General features: G+C 41.7%; 1 protein-coding gene across 1 annotated transcript in view; it reads right to left on the reverse strand.

The window, feature by feature from the left end:
* SLC1A7 (solute carrier family 1 member 7) overlaps positions 1-13,524 on the reverse strand; it is a 65,370-nt gene that overhangs the window by 28,160 nt on the left and 23,686 nt on the right. The window contains exons 4-6 of the mRNA XM_075037132.1: positions 6,496-6,538; positions 4,606-4,825; positions 632-731 (exon numbers count right to left, since the gene is read on the reverse strand). Of these exons, the coding sequence (XP_074893233.1) occupies positions 632-731; positions 4,606-4,825; positions 6,496-6,538 (363 nt within the window). The remainder of the gene's footprint in view (positions 1-631; positions 732-4,605; positions 4,826-6,495; positions 6,539-13,524) is intronic.

The following is a 13,524-nucleotide window of genomic DNA, read 5'->3' on the forward strand; positions in this document are numbered from 1 at the left end:
TAAGATTGCTTTGAAGGCTTTTCCTAAGTTACATAGCCTAGGAGAGTTCATTGAGCAATATTCTGCTGACTGGAGATGTCCCGTGTGCCAAGCACTGTGGGTGTATCATCTCCACTGTGCTGTTCAGTGCAGAGATAGCCAAGCTGGCAGCAACCACGCTAACAACAGTACAGTCATGTCAGCACAAGAGCCCAGCCCTCTCCTGAGCCAGCTGAAGCCAGACCAGTATTTCTAGTGGAGTAGTGCTGTAAGGGATGAGAGTACCAGATTGAGCACCTTGTCATGCTTTTTCCTTCTGTGGGCTGGATGTATTTAATCCCTCTCAGCTTGCCCAAGGATTGGCAGTGCCCTTAGTATATAAAGCACACACACACCCAGCTATACCATGTTTCATTATTTGGGAGTAATAACATAGAGTGCCTCTGTCAAAATGACAGTACAAGCCAGGGATGGGATGTGTGTGTGTGTATGTATCTTCCTCCAGACGCTGAGGCCCTGCAAAGCTAAGGATCATTCATCCTCATTTATTTCCCTGGAAATAAGTTGATGAGGTTTCTGTGCATCCTCTTCTGTTGAAATTTTCTTACTCTTTTAAAAAAATACTGATTTTCTTACTAAAACAGTTACTTACCAAACAGCAACTGCCACGATCTTCATGACCGATTCGTTTAAACACTGGCAAAAGCTGACCAAAGGAACGCCACTGTTCCCCATTCTTCCCAACATTATACCTGCAACCAAAGGCATTCAGGTTCAATTTCTCAGGTGCCTTCATGCAAAGCCCCAGTGCTTTCCCTCCCTGCTGTAATTCAGAGTGAACTAAGTGGGAGACGACTGGATGCATATAGATCTTCTTGTTGTATAAAGAGACATGGTATCTGAAAATCTCACCTTACACAAACAGGAGAGTGTGGGGGAGCCAGGCCACAGCCTTGTGCTTTGGCTCCTTACAGGGCGCTCTGCCCTAGCTGGGTGGTTTTTCATATGCAGTTCCCTGAAAGTTTCCCTGTGGAAGTACTTTTGTGTTATAGATTTAGCCCCCCCTGGTAGCAAGCACGTTTCCTTAAGTATGTTTCATAGAGCCCTGAGAAGGATTTACCTGCTCAGAGGGATCCATGGAAGACAAACTGAAAAACATTTTTCTAGTGAAAGAAACTGTCTCTGCCTGTGGTTTGCCTTACCGCAGTGCACTGCGTACAACTGGGCAGCATCCGTGAGACAGTCCCAGAGCAAAGCCAGTATTTGAGGTTTGTTCTGGTAACGGGGAGTTAGTAAGGGGGTTTCCATCTTATTTTTAGTAGTTATCTGTCTACATAATAACAACCAACCTTCATAATCAGTCAGGCTTTGCAAGCTTGGAGGAGATAAAGAAATGCAAATTCATGTGAAAAAAAGCCAAATTAGACTGTACAGACTAACCAGCAAAGAAGAAAGCAAACCCATTTACGTGCATCCACCACTCAGAAAGGAAAAGAATACAGCTCTGGGATGTGTCATCTAACCATATATTCTCCAGACAGTTTTAGTTTCCAATAATGCATCTAAATAGACATAATTTTCCTATTATATTAATTTTCTGCCATCACTCCCTGAAAGAATTATAAGTGATTGAGCTAATTACTCAAGAAAGCACTTCAAAAGTGAGAGTGAGAGTGCCTTTGAATGGAGTTTAATGAGGAAGCAGGGGGCTATGAGTGGGGTGCATGCTGCCACTTGCTCTGGATATGCAGTGTCCTTGCTTTGAGCAGAAGCCCGGGCTCTGTCCTTTGGAGCCCACATCTGCACTTGCGAGCCAGGTCTCAGGCAGCACTGCTTCCAGGGCAATCCCCTCCTGAGGCAGGGAGGGAGGCTTTCAGCTGTTTTATCCAGGGATTTCACAATAACAGTGCACGGGTTTGTCAAGATGTGGGTTTGTAAGCCTGTTAATATTCATCTAAGCTATAACTTTTAGGTCAGAAAACAACACTCTTTTATTAAGCATGTTGCTTATCTTTGGTAATAGGACATTAAATATAGTTCAGCTCTTCTAGCCTGGTCGGTGGCAGTTTTACCAAGACTCTTGGCTTCTAATTCTGTATAATGCCAAAAAGAAGAAATGCCTTCTTTTTCATTTTACAGGAATAACTGAAATTTGCTCTTTAAAACACTGTCCTACCTAAGCATGTGGCTATTGGTGGGGACAGACAGGGGAGCAAGCAGGACTGGGGCCTTCTGTCTGCAGCCCTGATGTACCAAGTTCCATTTCAGTGCAAACATTTTCCTTGTAATGAATAAATAATGTGTGCTCCTCCAAGAAAAAGAAAGATCAGATGTCTCAATGCTTAGCCACTGTCATAATCTCAAACAGAAATTCATGCACACTGTGTGAGAAGAGCTAGCATAGCTAGTCACAGCTGAGCCCAGCATCGAGGTTTTTCATGTGTCTTCACCTCACACTCTGCCTGTCAAATGTTGCCCATTTTAATGCATGCCTGGCAAAGAAGTCCAGTCATTCATGCACAGGATTTATTCCTGGACTGAGATTACTAGGCAATTCACCTCCTGCTTCAGGAAAAGAGAGGTAGTTCAAGTCTAAATTCTTGTCCCTTTATGCTATTCTTATGCTGTTCAAGGACCTTAAAGAAGCTGTAATAAGAGCTCATACCCACCCTAATGCTGGTTTTGGCACACTATGCCAAAGTGGTGTAAAAAGACCTTTGTGCAAATAAGACTCAGCCAAAGTGAGCAAAACTGTTACAAAGCACCAAGGCCTGTATACATTTTTTTGCAATAAGTAAAAACTTTGGAAGGATGCTCTTCTTTTGTAGAGATTGAAGCCACATGTCTTCTGTTTCATTGCTTCCATTCTTGGGGTGGGGTGGGGGGTGGGTGTGCAGAAAGCTGAAGACAGTGATAAATGCTTGGCTGCATCCTTTGTTCGAAATGAGAATCTGAAATAGTCACTGGTAGATGACAAGTTTTTAGGGTTTATTGTCTCAGGTTTGTTAATGGCTGATACTGTTCACAGGTGACCCAGCAGCCAGTACTACTACGCTGTAGGTGGCAATACCAGTAGTATATTTTCTGTACGTCAGCCAGGAAGAAACCAGCTCTCAGCTTCCAACTCTTGAGCCCCTGGCCAGCAAGACTTAGGGGCATGGTAAAAGTAATACATTCAGTTCTGGGAAGACAATGAATGATCCTCTGTGCTCAGAAGTATAAAATTGCCCTTGATCGTAATAAGCACATGTAATTAATTCATTCATATCCAATACTTTTTGACTGGAATAGTGTTTGCTGTGCCATTGTACTTTGGGAATTGACTATAAAATACTACAAATTGTGGGACAGCCAGTTTCCAGCAGTGTTGCATATGGAATACCACCCACTGGAGAAACTAAAAAAGAGAGACAAATCTGCTAATTCCAGGCTTGATTTTTGACCCCTTGTGCTGGTATGAACCATAATATAATAAATACAGTCAAAGATGTTTCATGGAACTACCTTTGCTGACCAGATTAACTTCCAAGAATAAATTTAGATAAGGAAAATTTGATCAGCATTTTCTTGTAAAAATGATCATAACTTTATGATTAACTAGAGCATGTTTGTTTAAATTCCCTCTTCCAAATCCACAAACATAACACACATAGCACCATTGAGTTCCTCCAGCAAGTTAAGTTAAACTGAATAAATCAGCCAGACAGAAGCTCTTAGAGTCCACTGTGATAAGCTACTAGATGATATATAAGTATCAGCATTGCATGATGGCAAAAATAAAATAAAAATGTTTTAATCAAAGAGAAGATCCACAGATTTAAAACTGACAAAACAATATACCTTCATAGCTCTCTCATTCAAGATATCACTGAGGCTCATTACCTGAGTTGGGTTCTGACATAGATAAGTGACAGTTATATTCTACACTAATAATGTGGTAAAATATGACTAAGAATGGGTAAGAACAACAGACAGGGCAGGTTCCAGGGCTAAATTAATTTTCTGCCTGGTAGGGGGAACTTTAGCCAAGGAGTTGGTCTGGGAGCAGGTTTTTCTTGGACTACCAGCTGCAGGGGTGAAATGTCCAGCCATGAGAGTGGGGGGTGTCTCAGTCACATGCTCTGGGCATTAGAAATGTACTAACTTCTTGGGCTTTGGAAAGAAAGTCTGCTACAGACTTGTTTATTTCAGAATTTCTTGAAACTTTCTCTGGGACTTCTGCTGCTGGCCACAGAGTGAAACAGAATATTGGCAGAGGGGCCATGGGTCTGACCTGGTATAGTAATTCCTACCTCCTCTGAGCATACTGTGTTAGTGTTTCTTACAGTCAGGAAAAAATGGTTCATAAATAAAAGCTCAAATAATCCAGAATAAAATTAAAATAAAAAGAATATAAGTATATGCACAGAAAACAGAACTGCATGGAACAAAACTCATCAAGGATTTTGAAGACTTATATTTGAAAGGTTGGGAGAACAGCTCTGTAACAGTTTTGCCTTTTTCCCCACAAAGTTTAGATAGAAGCAGTTAAAAAGGGTGAATCAAGAAACCAAACAACCCAACCCCCATCTTTTTCTTTTAAATGGATACTTGGATTATTACAAACCAAACATGTCTGAAACCTACCCATTGTGGCAGAGAATATCACAATCCCTAGCACATTCATGCCATCACTAGTGCCTGGTTCTGATTTGTAAATCACTTCTGGGGGGGGAGTGATATCCAAGGCAAAATTCTGGACATTGGATCCATTCTCATCCTGGACTCCATATATTATAATGCGACGAGTGGTGCTTTCAGATGATGCTTTGTTAGATTTAATGATGGGAATACTCTTGGTGCGATACTGAAAGAAAACAAAATAGTTTCTATTATAATATCGCAGCAGGAATTAATAGTTTAATGAGACCTCCTGACTGCTCTGTTTCAACAATGCTGCATGTTCAAGGGATAAGCATGAAAAGAATGACAGCTCCTGTCCCAGTGCTGCTAAATCTGTAAGAACAGTTGTTTTTCTGGAAAAGCATAACAAAATCAGAGTTTTGTATAGAATCATAGAATAGTTTGGATTAGAAGGGACCTTTAAAAGTCATCTAGTCCAGCCCCCAAATATATATATATATATATATAATCAAACCCTTGTGCAGCAAACACACCATCTCCTGATAAAGCTACTTTCCTGTAAGACATAATGAGGAATTACTCCCCAGATGTTCTGAGTGCCCTTCTCTTTGCCTTACCAGAGGTAAGGTTCCCATTAAATATTCCCCCAGGTGAAATAAATAAAGTCATGCCTCTTGCTCACTCAGAACTTTTAGATGAGGTTTTCTGGCCAAATTCCAATCTGAGTAATTAGATACTTCCTAAATACATTATTTTGTTGCTTTAATTGGGCATGGTATTCTGTTCATAGAATCATTTAGGTTGGAAAAGACCTTGAAGATCACTGAGTCCAACCATTAACTTAACACTGCTAAGTCCACCACTAACCCAAGTCCCTAAGCTCCACATCTACACATCTTTTAAGTACCTCCAGGGATGGTGAGTCAACCACTTCCCTGGGCAGCCTGTTCCAATGCTTAACAACCCTTTTGGTGAAGAAATTTTTCGTAATATCCAGTCTAAGCCACCCCTGCTGCAACTTGAGGCCGTTTCCTCTTGTCCTATCACTTGTTACCTAGGAGAAGAGACTGACTTTTCAGGTAATTGTAGAGAGCGATAAGGCCTACCCTGAGCCTCCTTTTCTCCAGACTAAACAACCCCAGTTCCCTCAGCCACTCCTCATAAGACTCGTGGTCCAGGCCCTTCATCAGCTTTGCTGCCCTTCTTTGGACACACTCCAGCACCTCAGTGTCTTTCCTGTAGTGAGGGGCCCAAAACTGAATATAGTGCTCGAGGTGCAGCCCCACCAATGCCAAGTACAGGGGGACGATCCCTTCCCTGCTCCCACTGGCCACACTTTCTGATACAGGCCAGGATGCTGTTGGCCTTCTTGGCCACCTGGGCACACTGCTGGCTCATATTCAGCCGGCTGTTGACCAAAGAGAATCATAGAATCATTTAGGTTGGAAAAGAACTTTAAGGTCATTATCATCATTATTCCTTTGCATGGTATTACTGTGCACTGTTAAAGAGATTCCAGCAACTCTGTGACTGCAGTCCCATGTTAAGACAAACCATGCTCTAGGCATACTGGCATAAATTGTTCTGCTTCCCTACAGAACCCTTCTCAAGGTCCTCACAGATCTGCCCTCAGGTGGAGGTGGAGCTGATGTAGGTGTGCATGTCTATTCTCTAGTCACACTCTGCATTGTATGCTTGTTTATTTTGCCTTCAGATACCAAGGCTGCTGACGCTAATGGAAAGGGACTCATTAATTCCTAAATGCTGAAGGTACTAGCAGTATCTGAAGTAATATGCAACGTCTGTATCTGGACTCTGTTTTACGAAGATACATGTTTTATGTGATGCTGGCTCATGTCTCTCATCAGTGGTAAAAGGAATATAGCCACTTACCTGCTTGAATGTGGCCTCAACAAGATTGGCTGGAAACATGTTCCTAAAAATGAACAAATAAAAGAATAATTTCTATGGAGATGAAAACAACTTCTGTTTACTGTGTCTTGAGTCTCCCACAATAAATCAGTTATTTACCCTCCTAGAGAGCAAGGGCTGGACGGGTGCAGAAGACTGCCACTCTCTCCCACTCATGCCATACAGCTTTACCTGACTGAGCAAGGCTCAACAGAGAGACAGTTCCTCAGAATTAAAGTTTTGGGACTTGCTTCTAAATACCTGGAGTGGGACCCAGGAGCTCTAGTTTCAGTTACTGGCTCTGCCACAGTCTCCATATTGTAACTGGGGCAACATAATTGCTATCATTCCCTTCCCCATCTGTTAACTGAGGAGAATAATATTCTTTTATTCCATATTTTGTCTTCCCTACTTAGACAATGAGCTGTTCAAGACAGAGTCAGTGTTCAGGCATGTATTCCTGAGACCCCTGTAATCTACTTTGGGACTTCTAAGTATTCCTGTGAGATGACTCATAAACTGTAGTACCTCCTGATACACTTTCATCACTAAAATTACAAGTGATGTAGACTTTACAGTGGTTTGGTCAAGAACAGTGTGCTTTTCAAAAAGAGGATCTTATTCCTGATTGAAAGAATTGAAATTAGAGCTGCACAGTCTCTGCTAAATTTTATTTTAATATATTTCTGAGGCTTCAGAACAAAGAGACTGAAGCCAGGCCAACAGCTTCCTCTTTGCTCATGGCTGAGCTATGGAGGAAGACAATTACCATACACTGTGAGATTTGCAGCAAGACCAACAGATTTTTAATTCCAAAAGTTACTCTTGTTATAATCTTTTCTGACTTTCTGTGTACCTCAGTTCATAACATTTCACCCAATAATATCTGGAGCTAATTTATAACTTCTGTTTGAGCTAGATTACTACTTTGCAGAAAGACATTCAATCCTAATTTGAAATGGAGAGCACACCCTCTACAGGCTTCAAAAAGGAATCATAGCATAGGCAAAAAAGCTAAAAGGTCATATATTTCTATGCAGCATTTGGGAATCAAGATTTGTGTGATGATTCTAATAGGATCATTTTCAGAACTGGTTTATTTTGAGCCCAAAACTTCTGAACCTAGAGGCAGAAGACAGTGACAGCCTATGACCCAGTTACATGGTTTCATATACATAAATTTATGCAAGGAGAAACTCCTGAATTCTCTAACCAAAAGATTTCATTCAAAGTCCAGCTCAAGCTTCAAGACAGGACAACACCTAAGCATATGTGAAAAGCCCATTCTCATTCCAAAGAGAATTGCTATATATATGAAGAGTTAAATGCATACTGAACTAAGACATTTTCCAGACCTGCTTTCCTCTTTGCAGCAGCAGCGTATGCTTGCTGCTAATGGAGTTGCAGCAAGAGCACACTGTGCAGCACTGGCTTAGAACAAACAATTTTATTGCTATTTTAAGTGATCATAATGTGACATTATGGTCACACTTAAAATTATGAGGTAGTATCTGTTTCAGTAGCATCAGGCACTGAGAGCAATTGCTACAAAGAGATAATTAATTATACTTTTCAGGGTAAAGCAGAGGGAGAAGAATTTTAATTAAAGGGTAGTAGTACTGTCTAATGATTGAAACAGAAGATTGAAAATGAGAGGGTTTTGTTGGTCTGCTGTGTGAGAACAGACTAGTCACATAAAAGCACCATTGGTCATTTTGGTGAGGCTGTTGTTTTTAGGGCAAACTAGTATTACACAGACAAGTTACTACCAGGCAAGATATGAGGTTGATATGCAGCATTTTAGTTACTCTTCTTTAACTGTTCTGGCCTTTCCTCACCGCAATGCAGGCAAGACAGTTCAGTTTACCTACCCCTTGTAGCCTGATTTGCTACCTGGCATTCCTGTGGGATAACAGCATACACTAGCTGTGCTGCAACATCCCCTTCCATTCTACCAATCCTGCTTAAGAGCCCCAGGTATGATGATGGTTGTGTGCTACCGGGACGTGATAGCAGAGGACAGTTGTTTTGGCCATATAGAATCATAGAATGGTTTGGGTTGGAAGGGACCTTTAAAGGTCATCTAGTCCATCTTTCCATACAAGGAAATTATCATAAGTTAGCAGGCTTTAGTTAAATTAATGCAGTCCCTTTTTACACACTTTCATTTAATCGGAATGATTTAGCTTAAGACACTGTGTAGTGATGTGGTTAGCAATGAACACTCACTACACCATAGTAAGCAGTGCTGTATGTCTGAGTGCTGTGCTGTCACCGACAGAGCTTTCACCCTGGTAATGACAGCACGAAGCATCGGGTTATCTCTGCAAATTGTCCATAAAGAGGATAATTCTCTGGTTCATATGTCAAATCTGTAGCCAAAGCAAGACACAGACAACAGCTAGCTATGCATCACTTTCCTATCAGATGCAGACACAACCTTCTGTCTGAGCCCCGGGGGCTTGGCTGGCACAGGGGACTAACTGAAGAACAGCTGGATGGAGCTGGACCTGGGAAGATGGAGAGGATGTTTATAGGAGGGGGAAGCACTGGAGAGAAAAGATGGTTACTGCCTTTTTATGCCTCATAAGGGAATTCTGCTTCCAGATTGTTAAAGGCTTCATTAACGTTAAATCATCTTTGTTTTGTGATTTGAGATGACCAAGAGGTGCTACAGGAGTGCACAGTGTTAGCATGATGATTGTGCTCTGACTTGTTGTGTGAACGTGAAATGTTCTAAAAACATAGATCCACACCGAGGAATCCTGCGCAATTTTGAATATGAATGTCACGTATAAGCTGCAGCTTTACAAAGAAATATGAATTTAATTGCTGATGAATTCCATTTTCTCCTTATAGTCCTAATTAGTAGAATTAAGAACAAATTAAGACTGCTCGAGAAAGGAAAATCATATGGTTAGTAGCTAGATTAAATGTTGGACAAATTTGTGGAGGATTAAAGCATTTTGTTTCTTTATCATTCTTTATCCTGCAGGAATTACAACTACCCACTTAATACTGGATGCTGGAATTCTCCCAATATTTTTTAATATATTATGCACTGTGATCCAGTCTTTGAGACTAGCCTTACCAAAGTTACACAATTTATCTAGTGAAGGGCTGACCTGAATATGCTTGCCAGAGTCTCGGCTTATTTTTTATTTTAAGCTGGTTTACTTGGATTGAAAAAATCCAGTATTAGCCAAAATTTAGTTTTGTTAATTAAAAACATTCAAGAGAGCAATTGGTGGATGAGAACTCTAATGGACTAAAAAAAAAATAATGAGAAGAAAGTATCAAACTGTCACCTAGAGCTGGGAGATGACTGGGAGTGCTTGTTGGTTCCGTCAGGCCTCTTCAGAAACACTTGAGAAATTCTTGCTTAGGGGTAGGTTTTGCTGCACGTTGATATTTCCAGCCATGAGCTGGATGCTTGGCAGGGATCTCCTGGGAATGTTTCAGAACAAGAGACTGAAGTGAGACTGGTAGTGGAGGATTTGACTTTTTACCATGGAGCTGGGATGCGGAGGGCTGGCGGGATGCTCACAACTGCCAGCCTGGCTGCCTTGGGGCAGGCCTCCCGTGTGTCTCTGGCCCACCAAACCTGAGCACTGGGAAATGCTAGCTGGGGTGGGAGATTTGGCCTAGCACAAAAGCCAGACACTTGCATTTGCTCAACTTATTACAAAATTAATGGCAGGGTGTTGCAGCCTGTCAATCTCTGCCCACCTATCTTCCAGACATCCAGGCTCCAATCAGATTGGCCCCTGCAGGTCTCTACTAGCCTTACTGCAATTCTGTACAAGAGAAAGATCTACCCACATAGATCTGGTATCAGGATCATAAAGTGAGGCTGTCTTTCTCCTCAGAACAGGCACTGTTTATCACTGATATATTGAATTAAAGACACTGTCAGTACTTACAAAATAATAATTCAAGCTGAGCTACTCATTGCTGTCACCACCTATAACTGCTGTTGTGTTTATTCAATTAAGAAAGCTAAGTGGATAAAATACTTCTAAATTTCCAGCATTACTTTCAGATTGCTTACAATATACAGGACACAAAATAGTAGTGCAGGAAACTTAAAGCGATCTGGGATTCATTTCTCTAGTACAAGCAACATTGTCTATAGCTTCAGTGGCACAATTCAGCATTCCTAGCAGAAATCATTTCACATAGTAATAGGGAATTAGATATAGTGAGTAACAGTGAGTGAGGCTGGTGTGGAACATAGATAAATTTAGGTCTAAGACAAGGATATGATTGTAAAACAGAAACTGAGACATATGGTTTCTGGTTACATAAAAAATTAAGAGCTAAATACTGTCTGCCCTAAGGAAGAATATTTCCCAGAGCATCTTCTGCTTCAGGAATTCTGCCAGACAGAGCAGGAGTGTTCAACACAGGCTAAAAGAGTGAACATGCGTGAAAGTTCAATATCAGCTCAGTGAACCTTCTACAGACTGTGAGCTATTGAGCCACAGCTGGCACAGCACGCCTGGCCTGCATTTGCTGTGATAGCAGCATATATGCAGAAGTGACCTACTAAACACCTTCTTTGACGACATCCTGCTGTGATGCACAGGCTGGTTCATTCTACTAGCAAATTTTGGAGTCCTTCCGTAATTCCATATGGGATAAGAGGATTCAGATGTAAGGATGTATCAAGTCAGAAATGTGTATATATGACTAAGGCAACGTGTTCTGCAATTTGGTAGCCATGGAATTTGAAGAAAATCCTGAAGACTTGTATCAAGTATAGACAGCACCTGATCTAAGGAGCAGCTCTGAGGTGCAGCTTCCCATTACATGTAGGACTACTTAGCATCTTACCACCGCCAGAAGTGGGAGGCCCTGCTTCCTTCTCCATCGCCTCCCAGCAATTAATGTACCAATTACCACTATTAGCTCGGTTTTGGTCCCCTAGATTTCCTCTGCTTTAGCAAGCTGAACTGTGTTAGGAAGCCATTTTTCAGCTCAGGCTGTGCCTTGGCACTGCCCCCAGGATGTGGGAGCCCTCTTGCTCTCTTCAGAAGGTTGCTGACTCTGAGAACTACAGTAGCGATACAAATATGAGTGCTGTTAAACTGTTTTACTGCTCAGGCTCTTAGCTGAATTGTCCACAGAACATTAGCCTCCAGCTACTGGGATAGCCGGTTTGATGGATAACTGCTATTAGAAATAAGAGGCCAAATTCTGGCTGCAGTTATACTACTGAATGAGTATCTGAAATACTCATTCTGAGTCCTGACTACAACATCTGTTAACTCAAAGCATTCAGCTTTTGCAGATCTTTCTAATAAGAAATTAGGCCAGCTGCTCTAGCGTAAGAGCAGCCACAGGTATGGCAGATGTCGTTTCCTTGACTCAGAACACCCATTCCCTCTGGGGCACTCCGTGCTCTGCAGCAGCAATCTGGTTTTGCTCTCAGATTTTGATGTTATCAGTACCTAATCCCTGCAGCACCAGACAGTCTTTGGCTGCAGTCTCCCACGCTGTGGAATTAAAGCCACCAGGCTGGGTTTTTGCTACATATGCGTCCTCGTAATATTTTATTGGCCTATATTTGCACTGGGCACAAAACAGCTGTGGACACTCTGCTCTCAAATTTGAACTAGCATAGCTGAGCTTGCAAGAACATTGTTTTAAGACTGGGTATTTGACAGTATTCTAATACTTCAGTGTTTGAGATCTTACCCCATCACTCTATACAGCAAGTGTACAGAGAGAGTAAAAATGGAGTCTGAGTAGCTTGACATGACAACTGTAAAGTTTCCAGGTTTTACAGCTGTGCACAAGAATGAACAGCACTGATTCCTATTTCCTATAGGCTGAGGTCCTTCTCAGTGACATTGTCTTAATCTCAAAAATCTGTTTGCTTTTGCTGTCCTCTTCATGATTTCATCATCTGTGTAGATTCCTGACTACTGTTACTGTACCACATGAGCCACAAATCCTGTCCTTAAGTCATATGGGTATACATCTGAAATATCTTCCTGCTGGTGTCAGTGGGCTCCATCAGGGTTTGCACTCCTGAAATCAAGGGCAAAATTTAATTCAGCAAGACTGAACAAATGACCTATCTCTGGGCCCATAGGAGGATGCATTTTGCACATCAGTAGACACCTCCAGTGCCTCAATTCAGTTCTCAGTATCAATCTTACTACGTCCTGCTAAAAGGACCAAAGAAGGCTTTTGCAGAATTAATGAGGCATTTAAACCCTCATTACCGTGATAAAAGATACTAATAGAATGCAAAAATCACTAATCGGGTCTAAGCCATTTTGTCTTGCTTGTATATTTTGCAGATCAGAGCAGATGTCATATTGTGGAATCCTTTTGCCAAACACAGGGAGTTTTTATCTGTCTTGAGGGTGACACTGTTGCATGGCCTTTCAGTTCCAGTAAGGGATCTGGAGGGTGAACCTCCTTACTACGCTTCTTCTGAAAGAAAAGGTCCTGACACAGCCCCAGCAGGGCTATGGCTTTCTGAGAAAATCATTCTTTGGAGTGGAAGCACAAGTACATCACATCTTTAGGAATCTTGAAAAGGCTGAATCATATCAAAGGTAACATGACATGCCCAATGCATTTCCAGTATGGTTCCAGCAAGGCAAAGTTATTTAACAAAAAGTGTACATTTACACTGGAAGATGGCCAGGCCAATTGTCAGGAGGATGAACGATTTGTTCCCCTTTAGGGTTGAAGCTTTCCTAATGCAGTTTTAACTTCTGGCCCCCATGCACCTCTCCCTCTGTGACTAAGGCCTCCTGACCAGACAGCAGAAATTGCTTTATAGTCCTTCTCCCCAGCATCATTTTCGTTATGGAATTATCTTTTTTTCCATGTTGGTTTCATTTTGTGCCAAAGAGGAACCACACATTTAGGGGCTTCAGAGTCCTTTGTGGTTCAGGCTTCTGTGCAGCTTGACCTTCTTAAAAATTAACCAGAAGCAAACATCCGGTCACATATAGTGCAGAACAGCACAGGCACCAGCCTGTTTTTGTG

The sequence above is a fragment of the Buteo buteo genome, chromosome 10 (genome assembly GCF_964188355.1).
Source record: "Buteo buteo chromosome 10, bButBut1.hap1.1, whole genome shotgun sequence".
NCBI lineage: Eukaryota > Metazoa > Chordata > Aves > Accipitriformes > Accipitridae > Buteo > Buteo buteo.